Here is a 14,537-nt window from a genome sequence, read left to right on the forward strand (position 1 = left end):
GCCTTTAGGATTTTGATAAGAATTGTATTGACTAACATGAGCAATTTAATAATATTAAGTCTTTCAGTTTTGAACATGAGATATCTTTCCATATCTTCAGCTTCTTCAATTTTGCTGAGCAATATTTTATATTTTCAATGTATGAGTCCTTTGCCTTCTTGCTTAAGTTATTGCTAAGTATCTTGTTCTTTTTGATGCCGAGATAATACTATCTCTGTGTGCAGATGACATTGTTTTAATGTGTGTGTGTGTGTGTAACTGTGCTCACTCATGTCTGACTCTTTGTGACCCCACGGACTGTAGCTGACTGTGCTCCTCTGTCCATGGACTTTTTCACGCAAGAATACAGGAATGGGTTGCCATTTCCTTCTCCAGGGGATCTTCCAGACCCAGTGATCGACCTGGGTCTCTTTGTGTCTTCTACATTGGCAGTCAATTCTTGACCACTGCACCAAATGGGAAACCCATATTAATATCTAGAAAACCCTAAAGATTACACATACACATAAACTGTTGGAAATAATAAATGAATTCAGCAAAGTCTCAGGATTCAACACCTACAAAAATAAATTGTGTTTCCATATTTTGATAATGAAGCATCTGCAAGGAGTCTTGGTCTTTATTTTAATGAACTCATAAACATTCTTTTAATTAATGTGTTCAGAATATTAATATTTAATGTGGTTATTGATTCAGATTATCTACCATAGTCATTACTGTTTTCTATTCATTGCATTTAAGTTTTGTTTCTTTTTTGTCTTTCACTCTTTTCCCTTTCTTCTTTGGTTTTAACTAAGCATTTTGTATAACTCCATTTTCTCTTCTGTCTTAGCACGTTGATTATATTTCTTTTCTAAAACTTCAGTTGTTGACTTATAGTTCACAGTATGCATTTCCAACTAATTCAAATCTAGCTTCAAATAGTACTACACTGCTTAATTCGAAGTTCAAGGACCTTAATGGAATGTTCCTAATCCCTTCCTTCTGCTCAGCCAACATTGCATCTTTCATGTCACTTATCTATATGATAAAAATCACCAAATTTCTCAACGTTAAGGCTGTGAATATTCTTTAGACAGAAATAAAAAAAACCTCCCAGCCTGGCCTTTTCTGACATCCAGGCAGGTTCTCCAGGGAATCCCATGCTTGACATCTAGTGGGTAGCAGACAGGCTGGGCTCCAGCCCAGAGAAGAACAGGCTCAGGTGGGAGAAAGTTGGAGAGAGGGGAGGAGGAGACAGGACCTGAGGAAAGGCAAGGAGGGGTAAGGTGGACCCGGTGCCACAGGGAGCCAGGGGTGGGGCTTAGGTGAGCGCTGGGGGAAGGGAAGAGCAGTGGTGGGAGGAGGGAAGGGCGGGGTGAGACAGTAGGATGGGGCGGGGCCTGGGAACCCGGCTGAGAGCTCGGAGGCACCCACCCTCACAGAAGAGAAACCAGACGTCGCAGTGATGCTGGAAGCCCTGAGCTCCCTGGCGACGGCCCTCTGGGCCGCGCTCCGTCCTGACACCGTCCTGCTGGGGACACTCGCCTTTCTCCTCTTTGTTGATTTCCTCAAAAGGCGGCATCCAAAGAACTACCCGCCGGGGCCCCCCGGCCTGCCCTTCGTAGGCAATTTGTTCCAGCTGGACCCTGAGAAGGTGCCCCTGGTCCTTCATCAGGTAGGAGCAGGCGAAAGTGTCAGGGCCACGTCTTCACCCTGACCTGCAGGACAAGGGCCATTCTGGGTACTGAGGACAGGAGACTGAGGGGGCTCTGAGGTTAAATCGGAAACACGGGTACACCCGACGTTGAACTTCTCTTTCCTTACCATCAACTGGAATGATTCCAGCTGTACTTTCTAGGGGTGAACTGCTGTTAACTGTTTACTATTTAAGAATCCCGCCTCCATGCGCTTTGGGGGAGGGAGGGGCTGCAGGTTTAATGTACAAAGCAAAACTTGCTTCTCAGTGCATCTAGCTGATGCAAAGAAGTGTAAATATTGAACTGTAGCACTCATCTGAAGTCTCATATCCTTCCAGGAGCTTGGTTATCTGCATAATTTCTCTCCTGTTAAGGATATTTGGATAGAGTATGGTTCAGAACCCCCTCTGCATTCTCAGTAAATGTTTTTGACTGACTAGGTGACCCTGTGTTTTCTCTTCAGTTTCTTTTATTTCTTTTATTACAGTTTCTTTTATTTTGAGGGTGACAGATATAATACATTTGTAAGTCATTTAGTTGTGTCTTGTTGCGTATTACTGGGACATTCAATTTATAGTATGATAATTTTGTCTTTTTAATAATTTTATCCTTGGTAGGGGGAGGAGGGATGCTATATTTCCCCTTTTGGAGGTTCCCTTTTCTAACTGTAAAATGAGGATGTGTGTGTGTGTGCCTAGTAGCTCAGTCCTGCCTCTCTCTTTGTGACCCCATGAATAGTAGCCTGCAAGGGTCCTCTAGCCATAGGATTTTTTCAAGCAAGAAAAGTGGAGTGGGTTGCCATTTCCTTCTCCAGGGGATCTCTCAGACCCAGGAATCGAGCCTGAGACTCCTGTGTCTCCTGCACTACAGGTGGATTCTTTACCTGCTGAGCAATCACCACCTAAATCCTCACCATTTTTCAACCACATTGCTTCCATCCCCACAAGGACAGAGCCCCTCACTTTCAGGATCCTCCATAAACAGTCCACTCTCACTAAAGTATTAATTTAAAAATGTCATTAAGTAGCATTAAGTTATATGATTAGAATATAAAATTTTCAAGCTAAAATGCTAGGATACTAAACCTGCACCTTTCTTTAAGAAATGTGTTTTTTAATTTCCAAGTATTGGAGGATTTTCTCTTTTCTTTCTGTTAATGATTTACAGTTGGCGTTCATTAGGATCAGAAGACATATACTATATGATTTCAAATTTGAACAAATGTGTAAAGGTTGGTTTTATGACCCATGATAGACACTTAAAAAAAAAATTCTGCTGCTGCTGCTGTTTGGAGCGCCCTGTACTATATGTCATTAAGCTTGAAAAGATGAGTGTGTTCTTTGTGCTTCCATACCCTTGCTGACTTCTTATCTACTCATTCTATCAATTACTAGGAGAGGCGTGTTAAGTTTCCAGACATAATTAGAGGCTTATTTCTGCGTTTGGTCAGTTCTGGTAGTTCTACTTTATTTATTTGGCAGCTCTTTAATTTGGCTCATGCATATTAAAATTGTTATGTCATCTTGGTGAATTGGCTCTTTAATTATTATACAATGTCATTCTTTATCCCTGATGATTGTCTTTGCCTGAACTTTATTTGATATAATATAGCCACGCCAGCTCTCTTTTGATTAGTATTTATGTAGCACATGCTTCTCCAGTTTTTCACTTTTGACCTACTTATATGATTATACTTGAAATGAGTTTTTATATATAACATATAAGTGGCTCATTGTTTCATTCTACCAATATCTTTTAATTGGTGAATCTAGATCATTTGTATGTAGTGTAATTTTTGTTGTGGAAACACTTAAGTCTGCCATTTTACTATTTATTTTCTATTTTTCACTTTGTTTTTTGTTCCTCTAGTTCTCCTTTCTCCTCTGGGTCACACGAATATTTTTTAAGAATTCCTTTTTAATTTATCCATAGTTTTTTTTTAGTACATCTCTTTATATTGTGCTCTAAGTGCTTGCTGTAAACCTTACGTGCTATGCAGTCAGTCAGTTCAGTCACTCAGTCGTGTCTAACTCTGCAACCCCATGGACTGCAGCATGCCAGGCTCCCCTGTCCATCACCAATCCCAGAGCTTGCTCAAACTCATGTCCGTTGAGTCAAAAACTAAGTGATTTGCCTAAGTTATTCAAAATTGATAATGGCCAAACAAGGACTTGAAACTTACATCTATCTGGTCTTTACTTATGCTACTTTTCATGATATAGGTAGCAGGTAATTGATTTTTCAGGGTTTCATTTAGCCAACAGGCATTTATGACGTACTTATCGAATGACAGCATAATACAAGAGAGTATGTGATGAAATGTGTGGTATAAATTTTTGATAACCAAGTGAGATGTCATTAAGTGGTTCACTGTGAATAGGAAACCTTGGGGATAACCTCTGTAGAATGCTGAAATAAATTTGAGTGAACTTGAACAGAATGGTAGGAGAGGGGTTGTGTGGAGTAAAGTGGACAGGAGATTTTTTAATTGGAGAAGTGACAGGAGCTGAAACAAAGTGAGAAGGCAGTGAAGAAACTGGCTTATCTGTTTGGCATGATGAGAACCTTCTTAATTTCCCATGCCCCATTTTCTAAACATTTTCTACAATAGCTGTCTGGCTTATTTTAGAATCATTTATGTGAATAAGAAAAAAATCTTACTGGACTATGATAGGGAAATGGTATCACTCTCTGGCCATTTCCCCTCTATTTCTTTGTCAATATCTTTCAAGAATTATTTGCTAAAATACACTCTAAATATATTACTAATAATACATAATTTTATTATTAAGTTTAGTGTTATGATTACTAACAGCAGAATCCTAATAATGAGATTTATAACAGCTCTCATTTTATACCTTTAGAAACTGAGACAGAGGGAAGTTATGTAGCTTAACCAAATATAACATGGAAAGTAAACAGTGGAAGCTGGATACAAAGCAATTTGTTGGCCTTCAAAATCCAAGTTCTTAAACACTCACCTTTTGACATTAAGACCTTCTTGGTCTAATTCTAGCACCTTTCCGACACTGTATCCCAGCTCCCTACCCAAGTGAGATGTATTCTCTGCGGGCACCTCTCCTAGCCCGGGACACACCCACACACCCTTCCTTAATTAGTGCTTCCTCCCTCTTCCTCTCCCTGCCCCATTACTCTCATTCTCAGTTTACTGCTGTCACATCCAGTAAACTCTAAGTTCTCCGTGCTATTTCAGCTTTATGTCTTTGTCCTTAAATCTCACAAATACCTACAGTCCCATATATTTTTGGCACTTTGGCTAAGTTATTTCTCCATGACTCATTTTCCTTACTAAAACATGACTAACATCATTACTGCCATAAGGTGGTGTGAGGGAAATGAGATAAAAGGTGAAAGGTGGTTAGCGTGGCACCCAGTGGGTGTGGCTGGCTGTGACCTCCGGTGCCTTTCCCCTGTACGTCTTCCCTTTGCTCTTGTCCTGTCTGCCCCTTGAGCAAGTGCACCTGTGCTCCTTTGCTCACGGAGCCCATGCATTCCCCAGAGTCTAGAATGGCCGTCTGCCAGTATCAGAAAACAAACTGTCTTTCCTATTGTTGTCCTCTTTCTTCCTCACAGAAACTTTTTTCCCCTTTATTAGGGGTGTAGAGAGCACACTGCCCTGCTTGTGAGATTTTAGTTCCCCGTCCAGGATTAAACCTGTATCCATGGCACTAAAAGTCCAAGCCCTGACCACTGGACAGCCAGGGAATTACCCCTCCCAGAAACTGTAAGGGAAGAATAATTTTCTCTCTCTTACAGCTGGGGAGCACAGGCTCCAAAAAAAATGAAACAACTTTCCCGAGATCTCACAGCTAGCCAGCCGTAGAGTTAACTTGGCTCCAGCTAGTGTGTTCTTGTCTATGACTGGCCCTAGCCCTGTAATGAATTTTTTGCCACCTAGAACCTGTTGAAGAAGGGGACACTGTCTTGTGGTTAAACAGATATGATTTACTATGAAGTCCATGCTTTCTACCCCAGACATTCACTAAACACATCTCTGCCTTCTCTGGTGAGTCACATGGGCTGAATTCTCTCGCTTCACTAGAGTCTAAGATGCTTGAGGTTAGAGACCTTGCTTATTTTATTGTATCTTTATGCCTTATTCTCAGGATACATATGCTCACTCAATCCAAGTAAGGTGAACATATGGATGAGTATTTGTAATGAATGCCTGTGTCCTGTAGTAGATTAAACTGAAGTCTAGTTGAGACCAAGAAAAATGGAAACAGGCAGAAATATTTCCAACAGCCCAAGGCGTGCGCGCGCGCGCGCGCACACACACACACACACACACACACACACAAATTCCCCTTAATATAGGCTGCCAAAGCTCCACATACCCTCCATTCCAGGACACACAGAGATGTGCATATGTAACTGTAACTTTTCTACTATTTTTCAGTTTGTGAAGAAATATGGGAATGTTTTTAGCTTGGATTTTGGTACAGTTCCTTCTGTTCTTATAACTGGATTGCCCTTAATTAAAGAAGTGCTTGTCCACCAAGGCCAAATCTTCTCCAACCGCCCTATAGTGCCTCTCCAAGAGCACATCATAAACAACAAAGGTAAGCTGTTACACTGGTAAGTGTATGTTTGATATTCTTGTGGTCTGTGAAAGTGTCTCCAACAATCCCAGGAGCCAAGCTCCTCATAAGGAACCTGAGTGCCCGCGTTTCCCTGTTGAAGGCACCCCCTCAGGGCACCTGGCAGAGTCAGCTCTAATGTCAGGGATTTGGAGGAAGCGACATCACCTGCATGAACTCACTCTGGATGCTTTGATAAATAAGTATCCTCATCACTCAGTGATGTGATGTGTTGTTTAAGCAGAGAAAAGGCAATGCATCCTTAGGCTCTCTTTCTGCTTTCCCGCTCAGATCTCTTCCCCTAGAAATCGGATGTGGATCAGCTTGTTCCTGTTGATTAAGTGATCCCTTCTTGCCTCCAGTTCCTTATGCTCTATTTTAAGGCTGTGCCCCAAAGGTATCTCAAGCCTTCTATCTATGTTAAAAGAGTTTGGCGTGAATACTTAGAATTGTCACTAAATAAACTTCCATTTTCAAAAATCTAAATGCAAAACTTAAATCTATACTTCTAACAAGACAGCATTTTTTTTTCAGGTATTTCTCAATCCCGCTTTGAAATAGTTCACCCATTATTTTGCATTCATTTACTCCATCATCTGCCGTGTGAACCTAGTAAGACTAGGCACCAGTGACAGAGTAGTGAGTAGAACAGAAAAAATTCTTGATTTTTCTGTAAGCTACATGCGATTAAGAAAAACAGTATCAAGTAAGCTAATAATTTAAGTCCTCGGTGTTATGAAGTTAAGAGCAGGGTTCACTTAGTATGGGTATCGAATCTGGTCCTGAGACTCAGGAAAAGCTATTGTAAGTAAATGACAAGTAATCAAGTGAAGAAGCAATCCACTAGAGGGAATAGAATATGAAAAGTTTATGAGGTGGGAAGAAGGACAGTGAATTGAGGAATTGAAAGGTATCCAGTGTGGGAAGAACAGAGATTAAATGGAGATAATTAAATGAAGATGAAGATGCTAAGTTTGGCCAGAAAGAGTTCATGTTTAAGGATGTTGCTTTTATCCTAGTAACGAAAGAGGATTCTGAATGGTTTAAGTAGAAAAAGAAATCATTGTATTTACATGCTACATTTTAAAGACTTCTCTAAGCTATAATGTCAAGAATGGAATAAAAGGAGTAGGAGACTACTGTAGCGTTTTAGGTGAGAGAGGGTGGTGGCCTGGATTAGGGAGTTATCAAGAAATGGCAGTTCAGTAGGTTAGACCAGGAGACTGACTGTGAAAATATATGGATTTAAGCTATTCAGGAGGCATATCCAATAGGATATGATGACCTAGACAGAGGGAGAATGAGGTAGACACCCAAATGAGTACGTAAAGGAAAGAAGGAGGATATGAAGAAGGAGAAGGTGTTGGCTGGCCTGGATGGGGAGTTGTATGGAGCAAGTCATGAATAAAATCATGAATATGCTGAGTATAAAGCCAAGAGAGTCAAGCAGACAATTGGTTACGTACCTGCAGCTGAGGCACAGATAGAGATGTTCACATCAGTAGATGTTATTTGAAATATTTGGAGCTGATGAGATTTCACAGAAATGGAAGATAAGGGTAAGAGAGAAGAGGGTTTGACCCAAGCTTGAAAAGGCCCATCATTTCAAAATTTGATAGGAGATAAGTTAACTGAAGGTATGATGATTTCTGTGAAGTCAGAGAATTAGCAGAAACGTCTGGAGAGTGTGGTGTCCTGGGCACCACTGGAAAAGAGTGTTTCAAGAAAAAAGCATCTCGTGCTGTTGACACATCAACATGAGGCTGAAAAGGATCCTGGACTGAACAGCAGGGAGGGCCACTTCACTAAGGTGGTGGAAGTGAAAGGGAGATATTAGAAGGAGTGGAAGAGTGTATGGGAATGAAGAATTGAGAGGGTGGTGGTCTCATCTGTGTTATAAAATAAATGAAGTTCTCTGCACACCTCATGATGGATTTTTTATCCTTTGCCTGTGATTTTCTTTCTGCACACATTCACAATTCTTTGTTTTCTTGGGTGATTCATCTATTTTTTAAAGATATTTAAACTCTCTCCTTATGAGTTTTGATTTTGTCTAGTCCATTAGTGCATACTTAGTACGTAGCATAACAAATACTTAAATATAGTATGTGACAAGTAATCAGAGCATGGGCATCAGGGTCAGGCAGGCTTGAAAATGAATGCCTGTTTAACTGTTCCAACTGTGTAACCTTGTAGAATGTACTTTTATCTCCTGTGCCTTATTTTTCTCATCAAAAAATGGGGGGGCTGATTTTACACTAATGATTTAATCAGAGAGTATCTGTGAGTACTAAATCCCAGAATGCATTACAAATGCTAATGTGCACAGCACTGCAAGCAATCAGTAAATTCAAGCCATTATATTCTTGCTTAGGGACTATTTCTCTGATTAGTTTTCAAGTACCTTACAGCCCTTTTTCTTCCTTTCATCTGATACATCATGGGTCTTGTTGGCTTTTTTTCATAATCTTGGCCTTCTTTTCCCAGGCTTGATCATGTCCAGTGGCCAGTTATGGAAGGAACAAAGAAGGTTTGCCCTGACAACTCTTAGGAACTTTGGTTTAGGAAAGAAGAGCTTAGAGGAACGCATTCAGGAGGAGGCCTCCTACCTCATCCAGACGATAAGAGAGGAGAACGGTGAGCATGTCATAGGACAGGTGCAGGGACTGTGGCTCATACTTTCACTAACTAGATGTTCATCAGTGCCTACCTGCCTTTCCTGAGCCCAGAATTGTGTAGGGTGCTGAGGGGATGACAGGGAACAGCTAACCATGACCTGCCCTCATGTGGCTTGTGAAATAAGGAAAAGATTGGTATTAAACACATTATTGGTTTCAAATACTGGTCATCAGTTAGACTTGCCAGGCATTGACTGAATACTGATTAGACCCTGAGGGTGTCAGACCTGGGGTCACAGTCTCAGAGGTGGTTCTGTAGTCAGTGTGCCATACATCACACAGAGTAGCATCTCTGTAAAATAGAAGCAACCCTATCCGAAGGCTCCATTTCTTCTCCTGCCTCCAGGACAGCCTTTTGACCCTCACTTGACAATCAACAATGCCGTTTCCAATATTATTTGCTCCATCACCTTCGGGGAGCGCTTTGACTACCAGGATGATCAGTTCCAGGAACTGCTGAGGATGCTGGATGAGATATTAAATCTGCAGACGTCAATGTGCTGCCAGGTGAGGCAGTTGTCACTTGCTATCTTTCATAAAGACATTAGGCTGATGTCCATCACAGGTTAGATTGGGTCTTTCTTTCCTTTTTAACTAATGTAACCTTTTAAAATTGACTTCAGCACAAACCTGTTTGAAATCGATCTGTTGACTTTACTGTTTTTGATTCTTATTCTATTGTTCATGTGGACACATCCACTCCTTTCTCTTGCATATTCACCTGTTTGTAAAAATCCTTAAAGATTTCCACCTGTTGCACTATTTCCATGCCCATCCACACTTGTTATTACCAGTTTTCTAAATTTGTAGGATATGGATTTAAGGGATTCAACACTCACCCCATCCTTGGTAGTCCCTGCTGTCTCCTTTTGTCCTGCTAGGGTTTTAAGTCTGTCAAAAGCTCTGCTCATCTGCTTGGTCTCTTAGGCTCTTTTCTTTATTTGGAAGGTACTTCTAGGGGAAAATCAGCCCCAAGTCTTGAGGTAAATCCTTGTACACCTAAAGGACGATTTATTTGTAATCATTTTTAACAAGCAACACTGCCCGGAGTTTGATGGACCCATCTCACCCAAACTGATAAAGCAGTTAGCATGTTTCCTGGCACATTAAAGGAACATAATGAATATGAGCTACTAGGATTATTGTTGTCAGTATTACTTTTGAATAACATTCCTTATTGTCACTTCTAATCATGCTAAACCCCAGCCCCTGTTCAGTAATTCCGTTTTCTTCTGTCCTATTAAGACAGAACCTAGGAAGTTTGGGACCTCAGTGAGCATATATTGACTATTCCCAGGGAAAAGAAATTCCGGGGAAGGTTGGATGAGTCAGGAGGCAGGGGGTAATATGCATTTTTTTAGAGACCCAAAATAGATCAGGCAGTTTACCCGACAATTTCACATACTTTATTTCAGTCAGTTTTTTTACAAAAATCCTTTAAAGATGAAATGGAGCATCCTAATGTGTGCAAGTAGATATGGGAATGCTTAAGCAAATCCGCATAGTGACCCATTGGCTGTTGTTAAGTGTGGAATAGATCTCATGTAATTAATTGAGTAAGGAAAATAACTCTGGTGCCCCAATGGCAGTGGGTTACACTAAGTCCTTCAAATTACATCATCATCTTCATTATTGTCATTAATATCATTATTATTCCCAAAGCCTTATAGCTAGAAAGCGATAGAGCTAACAGTCAAAGGCATGTATGTTTCATTTTAAGTCTAGGCAATTTTCCATTATGTTGGGCTATCCGTTTTCTACCAGATATTTTTAGTGAAAATATATCCAAAATCCACTTAGTTTTAAAAATGTCTTATCCACATGAAGAATACATCATAATGCATAGATAGTCAAACATGCATCTATGTTGAACGTAACTAGCTACCTAGCTAGAAAGAGGTGTTTTATGCACACACAAAGATATATACACGCATAGTAGAGAAAAATGCCATGAAAAAATAATAAAAGGAAGTAGGGGGATGGGAAGAGGTTCCAGAAGTACTGCATTATAGAATTATCAGGTAAGATATCTCCAAGCAAGTGACACTTGAGCCTACCTGAATGAAACCAAGGCTAGAGTTATACAATTTCCAGAGGAAGACCAATCTTCATTGAAGGAATAGTGAATGGAAAAACTAAATGTTGTCATTCTTGACGTTGTCACAGAGACCAACGGAGCTGGACTAGAAAGACCAAGAGAGAGTAAGATGGCAGCGAGGGATAGCAGAAGAGGGGACAGGAGGGTGAGAGGCCAGCTCATGTGGAGCTCCAGGCCAGGAGAATGATGTAGAATTTCTCTAAATGTCATGGAAAGTCATTGGAGGATTGAAAGATAAATAGTGAAATGATCTGATTAAATTGTTAAATGATCTCTCTGGCAGCTCAGTGGAAATTAGACTGGGAAGGGGGTTGAGGACAGAATCAGGGAAATTGCTGGGAGGCCTTAAAGCACCTAGGTAAGAAATATTGGAGCTTTGTCCTAGAATGACAAACACATGGAGTACTGAGAAGTGGTCTGAAAATGGTTCTATTTTGGATGGAGTGCTGAAATGCTTTGCCAGAGGGGAAAGAAGATGGGTGTGACAGAGAAGATGAGACAAGGGTGATTCCAAGGGTTGAGTGTTAGCAAAAAAAAATACATATAGAAATACAATGGTTTCTTTGTCTTCAAAAGTAGAAATCTGGTACCCACTTGTCTCTAAGACTGTTTTGTTTTCTCCATCAGCTCTACAATGTTTTTCCAAGGATAATGAATTTCCTTCCGGGTCCGCACCAAGCACTCTTTAGTAATATGGAGAAAATGAAGATGTTTGTTGCCCGTATGATTGAAAACCACAAGAGAGACTGGAATCCTGCTGAAGCAAGAGACTTCATTGATGCTTATCTCCAGGAAATAGAAAAGGTTAGGGAACCTGAGTATTTTCCTGAGTAGTGTTCTTAGAGAGCAAATGAGGCAATTCTGATATCTTATTGCTGCTATAAGAAATCACCACAAACTTGGTACTTAAGACAACCAACATTTATCAAGTCAAGGTTGGGCAGGGCTGGCTCTTTCCAGTCTTTAGGGCAGAATCCATTGACGGGATTTTTCAGAGTCTAGAAGCTACCTGTACCCCTCAACTTATGCCCCTTTCCTCCATCTTCAGAACCATCAATGTAGCTTCTTCTCTTGCACCATCCTCACGTATTCTCTCAATGTGCAACTTGCCTCCTCTTACAGAGACTCTTCTGATTATAATGGGTTCACTAAGATAATCCATATCAAAATCATTAATTTCATCATATCTACAAAATTATATCTGTCAAAAATTATTTACCAGTTCCAGAGATGAGACATGAACATCTTTGTGAGTCATTATTCAGCCTACCAGAGGGTTGGAAAAATAGAGACACTATTTCAGAGTGTGCTGCTGCTAAGTCTCTTCAGTTGTGTCCGACTCTATGCGACCCCATAGATGGCAGCCCACCAGGCTCCCCCGTCCCTGGGATTCTCCAGGCAAGAACACTGGAGTGGGTTTCCATTTCCATCTCCAATGCATGAAAGTGAAACGTGAAAGTGAAGTCGCTCAGTCATGTCTGGCTCTTCGTGACCCCATGGACTGCAGCCCACCAGGCTTCTCTGTCCATGGGATTTTCCAGGCAAGAGTACTGGAGTGGGGTGCCATTTCCTTCCCCTATTTCAGAGTGTAGGAATATCATTAACTCAGAATACAGATACATTCAAAATAAAGATATTTGTTTAAGAGTATTTGGCTTGAGGTCTTTCAGTTCAGTTCAGTCGCTCAGTTGTGTCCGACTCTTTGTGACCTCATGGACTGTAGCACGCCAGGCTTCTCTGTATAACAACAGTTCCCGTAGCTTAATCAAACTCATATCCATCGAGTCAGTGATGCTATCCAACCATCTCATCCTCTTTTGTCCCCTTCTGCTCCTGGTTTTAATCTTTCCCAGCATCAGGGTCTTCTCAAATGAGTCAGTTCTTAACATCAGGTGGCCAAAGTATTGGAGCTTTAGCTTAGCATCAGTCCTTCCAATGAATATTCATGACTGATTTCCTTTAGTATTAACTGGTTTGATCTTGCAGTCCAACGGACTCTCAAGAGTCTTCTCCAACACCACAGTTCAACAGCATCAATTCTTTGGCACTCAGCTTTCTTTATAGTCCAACTCTCACATCCAAACATGACTACTGGAAAAACCATAGCTTTGACTAGATGAACCTTTGTTGGCAAAGTAATGACTCTGCTTTTTAATATGTTGTGTAGGTTGGTCATAGCTTTTCATCCAGGGAGCAAGCATCTTACTTTCATGGCTTCAGTCACCATCTGGAGTGATTTGGAACCCCAAGAAATAAAGTCTGTCACTGTTTCCATTGTTTTGCCATCTATTTTCCATAAAGTGATGGGACCAGATGCCATAATCTTCATTTTCTGAATGTTGAGTTTTAAACCAGGTTTTTCACTCTCCTCTTTTACCTTCATCAAGAGTCTCTTCAGTTCCTCTTTGCTTTCTGCCATAGGAGTGATATCATCTGTGTATCTGAGGTTATTGATATTTCCCCCAGTAATCTTGATTCCAGCTTGTGCTTCATCCAGCCCAGCATTTTGCACGATGTGACCTGAATATAATTTAAATCAGCAGGGTGACAATATACAGCCTTGACATACTCCTTTCCCAATGTGGAAACAGTCTGTTGTTCCATGCCCTGTTCTAACTGTTGTTTCTTGACCTGCATACAGATTTCTCAAGAGGCAGGTAAGGTGTCTGGTATTATCATCTCTGTGAGAATTTTCAACAGTTTGCTGTGATCTGCACAGTCAAAGGCTTTGGCTTAGTCAATAAAGCAGAAGTAGATGTTTTTCTGGAACTCTCTTGCTTTTTTTTAATTAATTTTTTTATTGAAGGATAATTGCTTTATAGAATTTTGTTGTTTTCTGTCAAATCTCAACATAAATCCACCATAGTTATACATATATCCCCTCCCTTTTGAACCTTCCTTCCATCTCCCTTCCCATCCCACCCCTCTAGGTTGATACAGAGCACCTGTTTGAGTTTCCTGAGCCACATAGCAAATTCCCATTGGCTATCTATTTTAAATAAGGTAATGTAAGTTTCCACGTTACTCTTTCCATAGATCTCACCTCTCCTCCCCTCTCCCTATGTCCATAAGTCTATTCTCTATGTCTGTTTCTCCATTGCTGCCCTGTAAATAAATTCTTCAGAACCATTTTTCTAGATTCTGTATATATGCATTAGCATATGATATTTATCTTTCTCTTTCTGACTTACTTCCCTCTGTATAATAGGTTCTAGGTTCATCCACCTCATCAGAACTGACTCAAATGCATTCCTTTTTATCACTGAGTAATATTCCATTGTGTATATATACATGACTTCTTTATCCATTCGTCTGTAGATGGATATCTAGTTTGTTCTGCCGGGGTCCAGCCCCGGCTGATCCAGGGTATTCGAAGCGGGGACAGCATCGGCGAGGATCAGGATACAATAGCTTCAATTAGATATTAATTAGAGATGTAAAGAGTAATAGAAAGAGGATAGCTCAGTAGGAAAATTCAGTG

General features: G+C 40.6%; 1 protein-coding gene across 2 annotated transcripts in view; it reads left to right on the forward strand.

The window, feature by feature from the left end:
• Positions 1–1,420: 1,420 nt before the first annotated feature.
• The window catches only part of CYP2J30 (cytochrome P450 family 2 subfamily J member 30), a 31,870-nt gene continuing 18,753 nt past the window's right edge, over positions 1,421–14,537 (forward strand). For both annotated transcript variants that reach the window (XM_002707809.7, XM_059885337.1), the window contains exons 1-5: positions 1,421–1,657; positions 6,100–6,262; positions 8,768–8,917; positions 9,305–9,465; positions 11,684–11,860. In XM_002707809.7, the coding sequence (XP_002707855.2) occupies positions 1,448–1,657; positions 6,100–6,262; positions 8,768–8,917; positions 9,305–9,465; positions 11,684–11,860 (861 nt within the window). In that variant the 5' untranslated portion in view covers positions 1,421–1,447. The remainder of the gene's footprint in view (positions 1,658–6,099; positions 6,263–8,767; positions 8,918–9,304; positions 9,466–11,683; positions 11,861–14,537) is intronic.

This window comes from Bos taurus, chromosome 3, assembly GCF_002263795.3.
Source record: "Bos taurus isolate L1 Dominette 01449 registration number 42190680 breed Hereford chromosome 3, ARS-UCD2.0, whole genome shotgun sequence".
In the NCBI taxonomy this organism is placed as follows: Eukaryota; Metazoa; Chordata; class Mammalia; order Artiodactyla; family Bovidae; genus Bos; species Bos taurus.